The sequence below is a fragment of the Schistocerca cancellata genome, chromosome 9 (genome assembly GCF_023864275.1).
Source record: "Schistocerca cancellata isolate TAMUIC-IGC-003103 chromosome 9, iqSchCanc2.1, whole genome shotgun sequence".
Lineage (NCBI taxonomy): Eukaryota > Metazoa > Arthropoda > Insecta > Orthoptera > Acrididae > Schistocerca > Schistocerca cancellata.
The window spans coordinates 409,115,490-409,134,409 of NC_064634.1; the positions used below are offsets into that span (position 1 = coordinate 409,115,490).

The 18,920-nt window shown below is 41.5% G+C and overlaps 1 protein-coding gene across 6 annotated transcripts in view; it reads left to right on the top strand.

Moving 5' to 3' along the window:
* The window catches only part of LOC126100235 (testin), a 107,372-nt gene that overhangs the window by 17,289 nt on the left and 71,163 nt on the right, over nucleotides 1–18,920 (top strand). For all 6 annotated transcript variants that reach the window (XM_049910815.1, XM_049910814.1, XM_049910812.1 and 3 more), the window contains one exon: nucleotides 5,903–6,000. In XM_049910815.1, the coding sequence (XP_049766772.1) occupies nucleotides 5,903–6,000 (98 nt within the window). The remainder of the gene's footprint in view (nucleotides 1–5,902; nucleotides 6,001–18,920) is intronic.

Below are 18,920 nucleotides of genomic sequence, written 5' to 3' on the forward strand. Positions count from 1 at the left end.
AAATGATTGCATGACAGTCAACTTTACACCTAGCTAATGAACTTCCTTTTTATCCTTGTGGTGAGCAATGTCGGCAACAAAATGGATGTCTTGGAGATTAGTGAGACCAATAACTGCAACTGCAAAATGTTGTATGTATGTTGCGTCTTACGTTACCTGTCTGAAGTTAGTGTATGATCATTAATGTACATCAATGAAAACGATTAACATATTCAATGAGACATCTCAAGCAATTAATAAACATAGAGATTTCATTGTGTTACCATGGCAGATAATCTTTCAGGAATAGTAAAGTAGTAAAATCGTAAGACACTTCAGTGATGAAGACCACATGCAATAGTACTCGAAATGTTCATCTATAAAACAATGTAAAGTCACATATGCAGAAAAAGTTTATCAGAGATAACATCCTGCAAACCCACGCATGCACAGTACAGTTTTTTGACTGATTCAGTGTGTCCTGCCACAAATTCCTCTCCTGTGCCAAATCTCTCCATCTCAGAGTAGCACTTAACATCCTACATCCTAAATTATTTGTTATTCCCGTCTCTGGCATTCCCTACACTTTTTACCCCTGTGCAACTCCTCCTACTGCCATGGGAGTAAGTCCTTGCTGTTTTAACCCGTGCCATATCATCCAGTCCCTTATTCTCATCAGTGTTTTCCACATATTCCATTCTTTACCAATTCTGCAGACAACCTCATTTTGTGTCTCAGCAGTCTACCTAATTTTGAACATTCTTCTGTAGCACCACAACTCAAACGCTTTGGTTATTTTCGTTTCTGGTGTTCCCACATTTCATGATTCACTACAACACAATGGTGTGCTCTGACATACATTCTTAGAAATGTTTTCCTCAGATTGAGACTCATGTTTGTAACTAGCAGATTTCTCTTTGCCAAGAATGCCTATTTTGCCTATACTAATCTGCTTTTCATGTCTTCCTCGCTTCATCCGCCATGTGTTGTTTTATTCCGAAGTACCAGGATTCCTGAACTCATTTACATCACAGTCCTGAGATTTTATGTTAAGTCTCTTGTTGTTCTCATTTCTGCTACTGCTCATTATTTGCAGCTTTCTTCTGTGTACTCTGAATCCACACTCTCTACTCATTAGACTGTTCATTCTATTCAACAGGCAACATAACTATTCTTAACTTTCACTGAGGATAGCAGTGTCATCAGTGAATGTTACCATTAATATCCTTTCACCCTAAATTTCAATCCCACTCTTGAACCTTTCTTTTATTTCCATTATTGCTGCTTTGATGTATACACTATGTGATCAAAAGTATCCAGACAACTGGCAAAAATGACTTACTAGTTCGTGGTGCCCTCCATCGGTAATGCAGGAATTCAATATGGTGTGGGCCCACCCTTAGCCTTGATGATAGCTTCCACTCTCGCTGGTTTCTTGGGGGATGGCAGCCCATTCTTCATGGAGTGCTGCACTGAGGAGAGATATCGATGTCGGTGAGGCCTGGCACAAAATCGGCATTCCAAAACATCTCAAAGATGTTCTGTAGGATTCATGTCAGGACTCTGTGCAAGCCAGTGCATTACCGGGATGTTATTGTCATGTAACCACTCCGCCACAAGCCGTGCATTAGGAACAGGTGATCAATTGTGTTGAAAGATGCAGTCGCCATCCCCGAATTGCTTTTCCACAGTTCGAAGCAAGAAGGTGCTTAAAACATCAATGTAGGCCTGTACTGTGATAGTGCCATGCAAAACAACAAGGGGTGCAAGCTCCCTCCATGGAAAACACGACCACACCTCAACACCACCACCTCCAAATTTTACTGTTGGCACTACAAACGCTTACCGTGATTTGTCACACCACATAACATTTTTCCACTGTTCAATCATCCAATGTTCACGCTCCTTACACCAAGCCAGGCATTGTTTGGCATTTACTGGTGTGATTTGTGTCTTATGAGCAGCCGCTCTAGCATGAAATCCAAGTTTTCTCACCTCCCGCCTAACTGTCATAGTACTTGCAGTGGATCCTGATGCAGTTTGGAATTCCTGTGCGATGGTCTGGATAGATGTCTGCCTATTACACATTACGACCCTCTTCAACTGTCAGCAGTTTCCGTCAGTCAAGAGATGAGGTCGGCCTGTACGCTTTTGTGCTGTACGTGTCCCTTCACGTTTCCACTTCACTGTCACATCAGAAACAGTGGACCTAGGGACGTTTAGGAGTGTGGAAATCTCGCTTGCAGACATATGACACAAGCGATACCCAATCACCTGACCATGTTCGAAGTCCGTCAGCTACACGGAATGTCCCATTGTGCTCTCTCATGATGTCTAATGATTACTGAGGTTGTTGATATGAAGTACCTGGCAGTAGGTGGCAGCACAATGCACCTAGGATCAAAAATGTATGGTTTTGGGGGTGTCCGGATACTTTTGATCGCATAGTGTATATTGAACAGTTGGAACAAGAGTTGATATTGATATCTTACACCCATTTTGATATGAGAGCTTCATCTTTTTTCTGTCCTTATTGTTCTCTCTTGGTTCTTGCATAGATTATATGTTATCCATAATTCTTTACGGTTTACTCCTTCTTTTCTCAGAATTTCAAACATCTTACTCTATTTTATATTGTCAAACACTTCTTTTTCGTGATTGACAAATCTTATGAATGTGTCTTGATTTTTCTTAAGTATTGCTTCTGTACCAATTGCAATGTCAGAATTGCCTTTCTGGTGCCCTTGCCTCTCTGAAATCCAAACTGATCATCATTGAACAAATCCTTTATTTTCTTTTCCACTACAATAATATAAGGGTTTATACTGATGTAGGCTCTGTGTAATTCTTATCTGAATGGTTCAAGAGAGACTCACAAGAGGACAATAGTTTTTTGTCAATAGAAAACTTAAACAGGTGAAGTAACACCAGCCGCCTTGTCTTAAGTGATTTTATGAACAGACAAGACCGCTTTGTATCTGCATGTATTTGAGTGAGTGAGGTTATTAATTTTTTTATTAGGGGCATGTATTTAATGAGCCCCTATTCATAAGTCACAACTAAAAACATTTCTGCAGACAGTTTGAATGATATTCTGCCTCCTTTCGCTGTCTGCAAGTCTCAGTGGAATCAAAGTACATACTGCCACATATCCCAACAGTCTGTAAATAAAAATTAATAATTGTCTTTAGCTGTAGTTTCTTTTGCTCAGTGTTGCCCTGATCTGTTTTGAATTATTTGATAGTTGCTTAGGTCATAGTTGAGAAACTACAGTTTGGAATGTATTGTGACTTATCAGTTATCATCTTACTAGTGGCTTGTGAGATCAGAAGTTTTTCTGAAGCATTTTCTGAGGTATTGCACCATTGTTATTCGTTTTGGAGTGAAAAGATTAATGGTTATAGCTCAAACACCCAAGAAGTGACACACTTACTAGTCATGTCTGTTTGTGTGTCTTGGTGAGGAGATGAATTTTTCCACTCACTGAAGAGTGCCAAGTAGTTACATTTAAAGCTGTAAATGGGTTTCTCCCCAGGATGTTCAAGGATTTTGTGATTTTTTAACTGTTTTAATTTAATATTATTTCCTTATGTGACTATGTTCTGTTTCAGACTGATTTCTCCCATTCAAGTTCTGAAACAAAGATAGTCATCACACCTAGAAATTTGATGCCTATAAATTAAGCATAATAAAGAAATAAGGGCTTGTTACGTGAATGGTATGTGCTAAGTGCTACAGGACTAGGCATTGTGTACCTCTTTGGAAATGACTTATCCATATCATTGTACTAAATGATCAAGGATGAATGATGAAAAAACTCAAACTGAATGTGCACATTTCAGAAAAAGATAAAAATCTCTTTCCCAGCAAGTGATCCGTTAATGGCAGAAAGGGTGACTTATAATAATTGGCACACATGCTGGGTAGTGAGTTGGATAGTCTCTTCCTGACAAGGAGCTGTGCAAAGTCTGAAAGAGTGCTTGTTATGGGGGAGGGAGTGGGGGAGGCACAGCTGCAATTCATGTTCCAGCTCAAGGACTCCACCTTCACAAGACAAGTCTTTTTCTGCAATGGTCTGTGACCAGCCACTCTGCGCTTCAAATATACAAGTCATCAGTAGCCTTAAACTGGTGAATACATGCTAGGTTTGTCAACAACTCTTTTAGATACATAATTTATTTTTATTGATCAATTCCAGCTATCTGTCCTGTTCTGGTATAGTTGCCCTTGGTTGACCTTGCACTGTGCAACAGTGAGCCTTTCGTATGACAGGGAATCATCATGAAAGCTTTATAATGACACATTTAGTGCTTCTGTGATGTTGGTTTGTGTTTGATTTGCTTCAAGATAACCAAGGATTGTCTACTTCAAGATAAGATCTGACTGGAATAACATTGCAAAATTCAACAAAAGACTGAAGCCTACTCTCAGTGAAAGTGCAAACATGATTGAGGCGTTAGGGATCTAGGTCACTACTCTTAATTGTCTATGAATGACATGCTATTCAAAAGAGGTACTTTCCTTTGCTGTACAGTTTGCTTACTTTTTTAGTGTTACGCAGGTCATATTTGTAATAACTTGTTATGATGTGGAATGGGTCAATAGTTTTAAAAGTAAGATGCATTTTCTCTGCAGAAATGTAGCTACATTTTGGACGTTCAGAAAAACAGATTTTTTTTAGGTGGAGCACAATTATTCCTGCATGTGTTGAGTTCTTGGTCATATATAGTAACTTTTCACTTTTTCTCTTTGAGTATACTTTTTCTTGATTATGCTTACCCTTCAGATATTAGTGTATAATCTTACTTGCTTCTATTTTTAGTGTGATTTTTGCGTGATAGTGTATACAAGTCAGTGAATGTGAGAAAATGTATTGCTACATGCATTGTATGATCCTTGGAGTGTAACCACCTACGTAATATTATTCAGGTACTCACTTCATCGTCCATGCAGCCTATAACATTACTTTAGTCATATGTTGATAATAGTATGGCCAATCACTATGTATGATGTGCAGTCTTCACCATTAATATGCAAGCTAGAACTTACTTAATGAGCAGATATGCTATTTTATGAAGAAGCACAATTTGTATGTAGTACTGAAATCTTTGCCATTCTGATCCAGATTGTACCACAGAATTGTCATTAAGGCTTTAAGAGAAAATCAGTGACATGGATTACAAAGTACATTGTTCATAAGGAAGAGATACCAGCCTCTTAGATGTTTTAGAATGTATGTATGTATTGAACTGGGGACCTAGAAATGATGGAGAGGCTTTGTCCTTGCCATAGCCCTCAGTGGTTCACAACCCCACAACAGGCTATAGCAGTCCACTTACCCCACCGCTGCCCCACACCAAACTCGGGGTTATTGTGTGGTTCGGCCCGCAGTACCCCCCCCCCCCCCCCCCACCTCATTCCAGGCAAGTGTAACCCCAGTGTTTGTGTGGTAGAGTAATTATGGTGTATGCATACATGGAGACAGTGTTTGCGCAGCAATCGCTGACATAGTGTAACTGAGGTGGAATAAGGGGGGAACCAGCCCACATTCGCCGAGACAGATGGAAAACGGCCTTAAAAACCATCCACAGGCTGGCTGGCACACTGCTAGACCTCGACACTAGTCCGCTGGGCGGGCTCGTGCCGGAGACTGGCGCACCTTCCTGCTCAGGAAGCAGTGCGTTAGACCGCACAGCTAGCCAGGCGGGCTTCTTAGAATGACTGAATGGAGATATGTCTTTGAATTTCCAGCCAAGTTGATGATTCCATTCTTCTGCTCAATTTCTCAATAACTGACCAAGTCGTCTTCAATGGTTCCTGGACTCCAGGCAGAATAATTTATTCAACTCTAGCTAATTTATTTTATTTTAAGTGGTTATCTCATGTGGGACACATCTAAAAATTTCTGATTGTATGGTTACAGGTCTGAATATCAAAGTCCCAGGTGTCGACAATGCAAAAACTGTTAAAAGTGCTGAAGTGGCATTCGATTGGGTCCCCCCAAATGTTTCTGATGATGTGGTAAGTAAAATAATGTGTTTTGCATTCTATGTTTTAAAGATAAAGATAAAATTTTGTGTGCCAAACATCTACATTTATATTATGCTATTGCCCTGTGGTGTATGTCAGAGGGTAGATCATGTAACATTTCATGTACTATTCTATTTGCAAATAGTGTCTCTGCAGTGCTCACTGAGCATAAACTTTGACGTCGTCTTCTTCTTCTTCTTCTTCTTCTTCTTCCTCCTCCTCCCCCCGCCCCCTTTTTTTTTAGTCATCAATGTTGTGACTGGTTTCATGCGGTCCACCACAAGCAAGGGGAAACTACAGCCGTAATTTTTCCCGAGGACATGCAGCTCTACTGTATGATTAAATGATGATGGCGTCCTCTTGGGTAAAATATTCCGGAGGTAAAATAGTCCCCCATTCGGATCTCCGGGCGGGGACTACTCAGGAGGACGTCGTTATCAGGAGAAAGAAAACTGGCGTTCTACGGATCGGAGCGTGGAATGTCAGATCCCTTAATCGGGCAGGTAGGTTAGAAAATTTAAAAAGGGAAATGGATAGGTTAAAGTTAGATATAGTGGGAATTGGTGAAGTTCGGTGGCAGGAGGAACAAGATTTCTGGTCAGGCGATTACAGGGTTATAAATACAAAATCAAATAGGGGTAATGCAGGAGTAGGTTTAATAATTAATAAAAAAAATAGGAGTGCGGGTTAGCTACTACAAACAGCATAGTGAACGCATTATTGTGGCCAAGATAGACACAAAGCCCATGCCTACTACAGTAGTACAAGTTTATATGCCAACTACCTCTGCAGATGATGAAGAAATAGATGAAATGTATTACGAGATAAAAGAAATTATTCAGGTAGTGAAAGGAGACGAAAATTTAATAGTCATGGGTGACTGGAATTCGTCAGTAGGAAAAGGGAGAGAAGGAAACATAGTAGGTGAATATGGATTGGGGGGAAGGAATGAAAGAGGAAGCCGCCTTGTAGAAATTTGCACAGAGCATAACTTAATCATAGCCAACACTTGGTTCAAGAATCATAAAAGAAGGTTGTATACGTGGAAGAATCCTGGAGATACTAGTAGGTATCAGATAGATTATATAATGGTAAGACAGAGATTTAGGAACCAGGTTTTAAATTGTAAGACATTTCCTGGGGCAGATGTGGATTCTGACCACAATCTATTGGTTATGAACTGCAGATTGAAACTGAAGAAACTGCAAAAAGGTGGGAATTTAAGGAGATGGGACCTGGATAAACTGAAAGAACCAGAGGTTGTAGAGAGTTTCAGGGAGAGCATAAGGGAACAATTGACAGGAATGGGGGAAAGAAATACAGTAGAAGAAGAATGGGTAGCTCTGAGAGATGAAGTAGTGAAGGCAGCAGAGGATCAAGTAGGTAAAAAGACGAGGGCTAATAGAAATCCTTGGGTAACAGAAGAAATATTGAATTTAATTGATGAAAGGAGAAAATACAAAAATGCAGTAAATGAAGCAGGCAAAAAGGAATACAGACGTCTCAAAAATGATATCGACAGGAAGTGCAAAATGGCTAAGCAGGGATGGCTAGAGGACAAATGTAAGGATGTAGAGGCTTGTCTCACGAGGGGTAAGATAGATACTGCCTACAGGAAAATTAAAGAGACCTTTGGAGAGAAGAGAACCACTTGTATGAATATCAAGAGCTCAGATGGCAACCCAGTTCTAAGCAAAGAAGGGAAGGTAGAAAGGTGGAAGGAGTATATAGAGGGTTTATACAAGGGCGATGTACTTGAGGACAATATTATGGAAATGGAAGAGGATGTAGATGAAGACGAAATGGGAGATAAGATACTGCGTGAAGAGTTTGACAGAGCACTGAAAGACCTGAGTCGAAACAAAGGCCCCGGGAGTAGACAACATTCCATTTGAACTACTGATGGCCTCGGGAGAGCCAGTCATGACAAAACTCTACCAACTGGTGAGCACGATGTATGAGACAGGCGAAATACCCTCAGACTTCAAGAAGAATATAATAATTCCAATCCCAAAGAAAGCAGGTGTTGACAGATGTGAAAATTACCGAACTATCAGTTTAATAAGTCACAGCTGCAAAATACTAACGCGAATTCTTTACAGACAAATGGAAAAACTGGTAGAAGCCGACCTCGGGGAAGATCAGTTTGGATTCCGTAGAAATGTTGGAACACGTGAGGCAATACTGACCTTACGACTTATCTTGGAAGAAAGATTAAGAAAAGGCAAACCTACGTTTCTAGCATTCGTAGACTTAGAGAAAGCTTTTGACAATGTTAACTGGAATACTCTCTTTCAAATTCTGAAGGTGGCAGGGGTAAAATACAGGGAGCGAAAGGCTATTTACAGTTTGTACGGAAACCAGATGGCAGTTATAAGAGTCGAAGGGCATGAAAGGGAAGCAGTGGTTGGGAAAGGAGTAAGACAGGGTTGTAGCCTCTCCCCGATGTTATTCAATCTGTATATTGAGCAAGCAGTAAAGGAAACAAAAGAAAAATTCGGAGTAGGTATTAAAATTCATGGAGAAGAAGTAAAAACTTTGAGGTTCGCCGATGACATTGTAATTCTGTCAGAGACAGCAAAGGACTTGGAAGAGCAGTTGAACGGAATGGACAGTGTCTTGAAAGGAGGATATAAGATGAACATCAACAAAAGCAAAACGAGGATAATGGAATGTAGTCAAATTAAGTCGGGTGATGCTGAGGGAATTAGATTAGGAAATGAGACACTTAAAGTAGTAAAGGAGTTTTGCTATTTAGGGAGTAAAATAACCGATGATGGTCGAAGTAGAGAGGATATAAAATGTAGACTGGCAATGGCAAGGAAAGCGTTTCTCAAGAAGAGGAATTTGTTAACATCGAGTATAGATTTAAGTGTCAGGAAGTCGTTTCTGAAAGTATTTGTATGGAGTGTAGCCATGTATGGAAGTGAAACATGGACGATAACTAGTTTGGACAAGAAGAGAATAGAAGCTTTCGAAATGTGGTGCTACAGAAGAATGCTGAAGATAAGGTGGGTAGATCACGTAACTAATGAGGAGGTATTGAATAGGATTGGGGAGAAGAGAAGTTTGTGGCACAACTTGACTAGAAGAAGGGATCGGTTGGTAGGACATGTTTTGAGGCATCAAGGGATCACAAATTTAGCATTGGAGGGCAGTGTGGAGGGTAAAAATCGTAGAGGGAGACCAAGAGATGAATACACTAAGCAGATTCAGAAGGATGTAGGTTGCAGTAGATACTGGGAGATGAAGAAGCTTGCACAGGATAGAGTAGCATGGAGAGCTGCATCAAACCAGTCTTAGGACTGAAGACCACAACAACAACAACAACAACAACCACAAATTCTTCCCCTGTGCCAACCTTTTCATCTTGCAGCAGCACTTGCAACCTACATCCTCAATTATTGGCTGGATGTATTTCAGTCTCTGTTTTCCTGTACTGTTTTTACCCTCTACAGCTTTCTCTAGTACCATGGAAGTTATACCCTGATGTCTTAACAGAGGTCCTATCATCCTGTCCCTTATTCTTGTCAGTGTTTTCCATATATTCCTTTCTTTGTCGATTCTGCAGAGTACCTCTTCATTCCTTACTTTATCAGTCCACCTTATTTTCAACATTCTTCTGTGGTACCTCATATCAGATGCTTTGATTCCCTAGTGTTTAAGTTTTCCCACAGCCCATGTTTCACTATCATACAATGCTGATCTCCAAACATACATTCTCAGAAATTTCTTCCTCAGATTAAGATTTGTGTTCAATGCCAGTAGACTTCTCTTGGCCAGAAATGCCCTTCCTGCCAGTGCTAGTCTGCTTCCTAGGTCCTCCTTGCTTTGTCTGTCATGGGTTGTCTTGCTGTGTAGGAAGCAGCACTCCATCTACATCGTGATCACCAATCCTGATCTTTAGTTCTTACTGTTGTCATTACACTACTTCTCATTACTTTCATCTGTCTTCAATTTACTCTCAGTTCATTTTCTGTACTCATTAGACTGTTCATTCCATTCAACATATCCTATAATTCTCCTCTACTTTCATTGAAGATAGCAATGTCATTAGCAAGTCTTATCATTGATAACATTTCACCTTGAATTTAAATCCCACTCTTGAATCTTTCTTTTTATTCCATCATTGAGTCTTCAATTTACAGATTGTACATTAGGGGCAAAAGACTACATCCCTGTTTTTCAGTCTTGTTAATCTGGGCACTTTGTTCTTCGCCTTCCATTCTTATTGTTCCCTTTTAGTTCTTGTACATATTGTGTCACCTGTGTTTCCCTACAGCTTACCCTTATTTTTCTCCGAGTTTCAAACATCTTGTACCATTTCACATTATTGAACACTTTTCCTTGGTTGACAAATCCTGTGAATATGTCTTAATTCTTCTTCATAGTTGCTTCCATTATCAGCCGCTACATGAGAACTACCTCTGGAGCTTTTATCTTTCCTAAAACCTTGGGAGAGCCAGCCCTGACAAAACTCTAACATCTGGTGAGCAAGATGTATGAGACAGGTGAAATACCCTCAGACTTAAAGAAGAATATAATAATTCCAATCCCAAAGAAAGCAGGTGTTGACAGGTGTGAAAATTACCGAACTATCAGTTTAATAAGTCATGGCTGCAAAATACTAACGTGAATTCTTTACAGGTGAATGGAAAAACTGGTAGAAGCCGACCTCGAGGAAGATCAGTGTGAATTCCGTAGAAATGTTGGAACACGTGAAGCAATACTGACCCTACGACTTATCTTAGAAGAAAGATTATGGAAAGGCAAACCTACGTTTCTAGCATTTGTAGACTTAGAGAAATCTTTTGATAATGTTGACTGCAAATTCTGAAGGTGACGGGGATCAAATACAGGGAGCGAAACACTATTTACAATTTATACAGAAACCAGCTGGCAGTTATAAGAGTTGAGGGACATGAAAGGGAAGCAGTGGTTGGGAAGGGAGTAATACAGGACTGTAGCCACTCCCCGATGTTATTAAATCTGTATATTGAGCAAGCAGTAAAGGAAACAAAAGAAAAATTCAGAGTAGGTATTAAAGTCCATGGAGAAGAAATAAAAACTTTGGGGTTCGCCGATGACATTGTAATTCTGTCAGAGACAGCAAAGGACTTGTAAGAGCAGTTGAATGGAATGGACAGTGTCTTGAAAGGAGGATGTAAGATGAACATCAACAAAAGCAAAACAAGGGTAATGGAATGTAGTCGAATTAAGTCGGGTGATGCTGAGGGAATTAGATTGGGAAATGAGATACTTAAAGTAGTAAAGGAGTTTTGCTATTTGGGGAGCAAAATAACTGATGATGGTTGAAGTAGAGAGGACATAAAATATAGAATGGCAATGGCAAGGAAAGCATTTCTTAAGAAGAGAAATTTGTTAATGTCAAGTATAGATTTAAATGTCAGGAAGTCTTTTCTGAAAGTATTTGTATGGAGTGTAGCCATGTATGGAAATGAAACATAGATGATAAGTAGTTTAGATAAGTTTTCGAAATGTGGTACTACAGAAGTATGCTGAAGATTTAGACAGGTAACATAACTATTGAGGTGGTACTGAGTAGAAACGGGACAAAGAGGAATTTGTGGCACAACTTAACAAGAAGAGGGGATCAGTTGGTAAGGCATTTTCTGAGGCATCAAGGGATCACCAATTTAGTATTGGAGGGCAGCATCAAGGGTAAAAATTGTAGAGGGAGACCAAGATATGGGTAGACCAAGCAAATTCAGGAGGATGTATGTTGCAGTAGTTACTTGGAGATGAAGATAGAATAGCATGGAAAGCTGCACCAAACCAGTCTCTGGACTGAAGACCACAACAACAACAACAATGCCAAACTGTCGTCATCTGATGGATTCTCAATTTTCTTTTCCATTTTTCTGTATATTATTCTTGTCAGAAACTTGGATGCGTGAGCTGTTAAGCAGATAGTGTGGTATTTCTCATACTTGTCATCTCTTGCAGTCTTCAAAATTGTGTGGGTGATGTTATTCAGAAAGTGTGATGGTATATCACCAGTCTCATACACTTTACACGCCAGTGTGAGTAGTTGTTTCGTTGCTACTTCCCTCAATGATTTTAGAAATTCCACTATAATTTTATTGTGCCCTTCTGCCTTAATATCAAATATGTCTTCCGAAGCTCATTTAAATTCTGATTCTAATACGGGATCCCCCATCTCTTCCCTGTCAGCTCCTGTTTCTTCTTCTCTTCTTCTATCATGTCATCAGACAATCCCCCCCACCCTCTCCCCATAGAGGCCTTCCTTCAGTGTACTCTTTTCACTCTGCCCTCTGCATTTAACAGTGTTATTTCCATGACACACTTAATGTTACCATCCTTTTTTTTTTTAAATTTAACTAAAGATTGTTTTTACTTTTCCATATTCTGAGTCAGTCCTTCCAACCTTTTTCTTGCAACCATTTCGCCCTGGTTACCCTGTACTCTGCAGTTAGTTTGTTCCTAAATGACTTGTACTTCTGTATTCCTGAATTTCCCTCAACATTTTTGTACTTCCTTCTTTTGTCCACCAACTGAAGTATTTCTTTCATTAGGCATGGTTTCTCTGCAGCTACATTTCTTGTGCCTACAATTTTCCTTCCAACTTCTGTGATTACCCTTTCTAGAGATGTACATTCCTCTTCAACTGAAATGCGTACTGAGCTATTCATTATCACAGTATATATAGCCTCAGAGAACTTTAAGTGTATTTCTTCATTCCTTAGTATTTCGGTATCCCATGTATTTGCACACTGATTCTTCCTGGCTAGTCTCTTATACTTCAGTCTAGTCTTCATCATTACCAAATTGTGGTCTGGGTCTATATCTGCTTTTGGGTATGTCTTACAATCCAGTATCTGATTTCGGACACTCTCCCCGACCATGACGTAATCTAACTGGAATCTTCCTTTATGTCCCAGCCTTTCCCAAGTATGCCTGCTTCTCTTGTGATTCTTGAACAGAATATTTGTAATTGCTATGTGAAATTTATAATAGTGATGGAAGCTGAAGAAATGAATTAAAATTCTTGCCAAGGCCGGGACTTGAACCCAGGTCTTCTTGCTTACTAGGCACAAATGCTAGCCATTACACAACCACAGCACTATAACTAAATTAAAAAATGGTAATAATTGTAAGATCCATAGATCACCTACACCTGCGGTACAGGATTTCGCCATTTCATCAAACGATTCCAATGCTGGAGAGCTTCAGCAATAGTGGCAGTCTAAGAAGGCGAAATAAGCTGAAAATATTAATCAAGGTTTTTGTTGGGGAGGGGGTTGAACTTTGGTTGTCCATGGAGCAATGCCAACTGTAGTGCTGCGGTAGTGTAATGGCCAACATCCTTGCCTAGTACGCAAGGAGACCCGGGTTCAAGTCCCAGCTGTGTCACAAGTTTTAATTCATTTCTTCAGCTTCCGTCATCACCATAGATAAAGATATCTTGAGGATAATTTAATTATGACATCTAACTGAAATTTATTGCAGAAGTCAATTAGTCTTTCTCCTCTCTCACCTTTCTGCTACCAAGAAGCCCATATTTTCACATAACCCTTTCTTCTACTCTAATCCCCAATTATTATTACAATTTCATCTTCCTTTCCATACTGAATTACCCATTCAGTATCCTCATATACTTCCCCCCCCCCCCCTCTCTCTCTCTCTCTCTCTCTCTCTCTCTCTCTTTCTCTTTCTCTTTCTCTTTCTCTCTCTCTCTCTCTCTCTCTCTCTCTCTCTCTCTCTCTCTCTCTCTCTCTCTCTCTCCATCTTCTGCTTGCAATGTTGGCATGTACACCTAAGCTATTGTCGTTGGTGTTGGTTTGCTGTCGATTCTGATGAGTATAACCATATCTCTGAACTGTTCACAGTAGGATATGCTAAGTTGCAGACAGGCATGGTTAAAAGACAATTACAGAAACCTTTTGGCCACTCCCTTCATCCGCAAAAGGGAAACCCACACCATTGATACACACAAGAAAGCACACCTCATGCACACATAACCACCAACTCCAGCAGCTAGAGTAACTATGCAGCTATTCCATGGGATGGGAGCAGCAGCCTGGAGGAGGTGGGGAAGGGGAAGGGATAGTAGTGTACAGGTGGGGGGAAGACAGGAACACTTTCTGGCAGAGTGAGCAGGGACTAGAATGCCAACAGTCTCAGCATCAGGAGGTTGTGGTGCAGGGAGGTGGGGGAAAAAAGTAGTGAAAAAGGAGCGGAGCAGGGAAAGATGAGTGGGTGTGTTGCAGAGGGTTTCAAACAAAGAGGATGGAGATAAGAATGGGGAGGAGATGGTACAACTGAGGGGGTGGAAACTGTTGGGTGAAGGGTGTGGATATAGTATGTTTCCATAGGTTGAGGCCGGGATAATTAGAGAGGACAGAATTTTGTTGTAAGGATAACTCCCATCTGCACAGTTCAGAAGAGCTGTTGGTGGAGAGGAGGCTCCAGATGGGTGGGGCAGTGAAGCAGCCACTGAAATCAAGCAAGTTATCTTCAGTTGCATGTTGTGCCACAGGGTGGTCTACTGTGCTCTAGCCCACAGTTTGGCGATGGCTGCTGATCCTGATGGACAGCTAATTGGTAGTCATACCCATATAAAAAGCTGCGCAATGATTGCAGAGGAGCTGGCAAATGACATGGATGCTTTCACAGGTGACCCAACGCCTGATGGGCTATGATAAACTTGTGACAGAATTGTAATGGGAAGTTTTCGGTACATTGATTGGACAGCTTTTGCACTTGGGTTTTCCACAGGAATATGATCCTTGGGCAAGGGGTTGGGATTGGGAGTGGAATAGGGATGGACTAGGATATTGTAGAGGTTGGGTGGGTGATGGAACACCACTTTAGGATGGATGGGAAGGATCTTGGGTAGGATACCCCTCATTTCGGAGCATGCTGATGGATAATCAAAGCCTGGTGAAGGATATGGTTCCAGTCAGACATGGTGCTGGGTGATAAAAGGGGCATTCCTTTGTGGATGGTTGTTGTTGTTGTTGTTGTTGTTGTTGTTGTTGTTGGTGGTGGTGGTGGTGGTGGTGGTGGTGGAGGAGGAGGAGGAGGGATTAGGGGTGTGAGGGGATATGGCATGGGACATCTGTTTGTGGACTAGGTGTGGGGGTAGTGCCTGTCTGTGAAGGCCTGGGTAAGACCCTCAGCACACTGAGGAATGGAATTCTTGACATTGCAGATTCCCCATCGCTTTGTGGCCAGGCTGTATGGTGTGGATTTTTTGGTGTGAAGGGGAAGGCAGCAGTCAAAATGCACGTACCACTGGTACGGAGGTTAGTAGGTCCATGTCTAGGAAGGTGGCATGCTGGGTTGAGGTGGATGGGGTGAAGCAGATGGGAGAGAAGGTGTTGGATTGTGAAGGAATGAAGATATGGTGTCTTGGCTTGGCATTTTGTGGGGCTACCAAGGTCTCCTATAGGTAGCCTGTAAACGGGGTGGCATGGGAGAGTATCTTGCAAGTGTCCATGGCTGTGCTGCAGATTTGTTTGTGTATGTTACCTTCAAAGGAGTAGTAGTTGGGGGTTAGGATAAGGTTAATAAGATGTATGGGAAATAAGGTAGTGAATTTGGAGTCTGAAGGTCATTGAGATATGTGGTGGTCAATAGAGGTAAGACCGTGGATATGAGGGATGTTGATGTATAGGGACGAGTAGGGATCCAGGAGGTAAAAGGTCGGGAACGGTGGAGAGTCAATGAAGGAAGTGGCTGGTATCTTCACTGCAGAAGGCTTGGTTACAGCAATTGGTTGGAGATTTTGATCAATGAGAGCCGAATTTTTTTCAGAGGGGACGCAATAACCAGCACAATGGGATATCAAGGATTGTTGGATTGTGGATTTTGGAGAGCATATAGAAAGTTGATGTGCGGGCTGTTATAGAAGTGAGAAGGGAAATGGATTCAGGGTGAGGTTCTGCGAAGGGCCTGAGACATTAAGTAGGGCTTGGAGGTGGTGTTGGACTTCTGGGATGGGATCACTCAGGCAGAGTCCATATGTGGAGTAGTCATAATTGGCAGAGGCCTTCTGTCAGGTGGTCACTGCAAATCATAGCAACAGTAGTGGAACCTTTGTCAGGATGTAGGATGACTAGATCAACAGTTGTTTTGAGGTTGTGTATGGCCTTTCTTTCTTCTGCTAAAAGATTGGTGTTCTGAGGAAGGCACCTGGGGAAGGGTGGCGAGGCTAAGTTTGGAGGTAAGGACTTCTTGGAAGGTATTCGGCAATTAATTACATGTGAGGGGAGAGGATCACAGTTGGATGGTCTTATGAACTGGGAGTGGGAGGGTTCAGTGTTGGAATTAGCTTGGTTTTTGTTGGAGGTATTGGCAGCAAAGAAGTGCTTCCATTGCAAGGATTGGAGAAGGAGAGTAGGTAGTTGACAAGTTCCACATGGTCAAATTTGTGTGTAGGCTTAAATGTGAGGCATTTGGATAGGACTGAAACTTCTTTCAAACTTCGGGTTTTGGGGGAAAGGTAAACAACAGTGTTATTGGTATGTGTTGCCTTTGTATTTGGTGGAGTGTTGGTAGGGAGTTTTTGAGGATGTGGCAAGTTGAAAAGGTCAAGTAGGCAGGGATTAGTTGCTGTGTAGTGTGGATGAGGAGGAACACTGTGGGGATTGGAGTTGGATTGTGGTGCCCTGAGGCAGCAGTAGGATGTCAGCAGCTTGGATAACTTACAGAGGTCATGCGAGGTGTGATGTATGGAGCAGGGATTGTAAAGTAGTAGTATCTCACAGAGCGAGTGGAGGTGGTTCTGGGGTGCCTGTGTCATGGAAATATATTTTTACAGTACCAGGTTTGTGTAGGCCAGTGACTGGTGGAATTTGAAAAGGTGAAGGTCATTCTGAAAGGAAGGATGAGATCCTGAGAAAACAATTTTGTTGGTTACGCCATTTGCCAGGATTTCATGGTTTAGGCAGCATTTGAAGTATGCTGAGTTTTAGCCAGAAAGGGATTATTTTCTGAACTGGTGCAGAAAGATGAAGCAGGGATCCATTGTGACAAGAAATGGGAATGATGCAGAAACAAGCAAAACAGGTGTTGATATTTGTGAGAGGAGCTAAATAAGGGAAAAGACACACAAAAAATACATAAAGACACGCAGAAGCAGTCACAGATGCGCTAAAATATGCACAGATATTCAAATATACAGACAAATATCTAAAAATATGCAAAAATGCATTTAAAGACATGAAACCACATCAAAATGTGCACAGTTACAATAAAAATGCACAGAAAGGTGAGAGAAAAGTAATGGATGACGTGTGTGTGTGGAGGGGGGGGGGGGGGGGGGGACACTGGAATTGCACTAAGGGAAGAGAGGGGGATAGGTTAGGTCAAGGATAACAAGTTCTTGTGACAGGGGCAGGAGTGGAAATTAAAATGCTAAAGTCACCAGGGTGAGGAATATCAATAGGAATAAATATAATTATAGAAACTGGAGTATAAGATACTGCATCAACAGTCCACACAGGCATGAAGCCTGTGCTGCTCCCGAGTGATTGTTGATACATGGTTTCGAAAGGCAGTAAATAAAGAGAGGAAGGAAGAGAGAGAACAGACTGAGAAGAGTAAAGCTGTAGAGAAGAGTAGCAAGGAAAAGATCACAGTGTTGTAGGATGGAAGAAAAGCCATTCAGCAAAATCAGACAGTGGAAACTCAGGTAGGAATGTCAGAAATGTGTGAAAAGATAGACTGCTACTTCCTGTAAAGAAGACACACTAAGTTGCAGACAGGCACAATTAAAAAATACTTACACAAAGCTTTCAGTCACAGCCTTCATCAGCAAAACATAAACAAACATTATTCCTTTACAGTCTCAACATCTTCTCTCCCATCCATTTCACCTGGTCTTCCTCAACTCAGTGTGCCACCTTCCTGGACATTGACCACCTCCTCTCTGATGACTTCTTCCACACCTCTGTCCACATTAAACCCACCAACAACAAACAGAACCTGCATTTTGACAGCTGTCACACCTTTCACACCAAAAGGTATGTCCCATACAGCCTGGCCATCCGGGGACCATATTCCTACAGTGAAAGGAACTCACTTGCTCAGTATGCTGAGGGTCTCACCAAGGGCTTCACAGACAGGCACTATCCCAGACCTAATCCACAAACAGATCTCCCATGTCATTTCCTCTCATACCCCAATCCTCCTACTATCACAAGGAACCAGCCACAAAGGAGTGTCCCTTCATCATCTAGTACCAACCTGGACTGGAACAACTGAACCACATGCTCCCAGGGCTTTGATTACCTATCATAATGCCATGAAATGAGGGCACGCTGCCCAAGATAGTTCCCACCCCTCACCCACCCAAACTCTGCAACATCCTAGTCCATCCCTATGTCACTCCCAATCCCAACCCCTTGCCACAAGGATCATATCTTTGTGGAAGACCTAGTCGTAAGACCTGCCCAATCATCATCACGAGCACTTCCTATTCCAGTCTTGTCACTGATTTATCCTTGCCGATCAGGGTCTGGGCCACTTGTGAAAGTAGTCATGCCATTTACGAACTTTTTTCAGTTACACACCACATGTCCTGTGAATACACATTGTGTGCCTTTAATGTAGTGGTTTCCATTGCCTTCTGCATCCTCATGTTATTGATCACTGCTGATTCTTCTGTATTTTGGAGCAGTTTCACACCACAAGAGCAAGAGAGTGCCCTGAACTTCTGTCCGCTCCTCCATCCTTTTTCACAAGACCGTTGGTAGAATAAGAGTGACTTCTTATGCCAGAAGTCTTCAGCTGCTGTTGCTAAACATATTTATTCAAAGTTTAGTCAGTGGTGGTGTTTGAACCCAGGACTGAGAAAGTTTTGATTACTAATCAAAGACACTACACGTAGATCACCGGTGCTGAATATAGTTAAATGCAAAAAC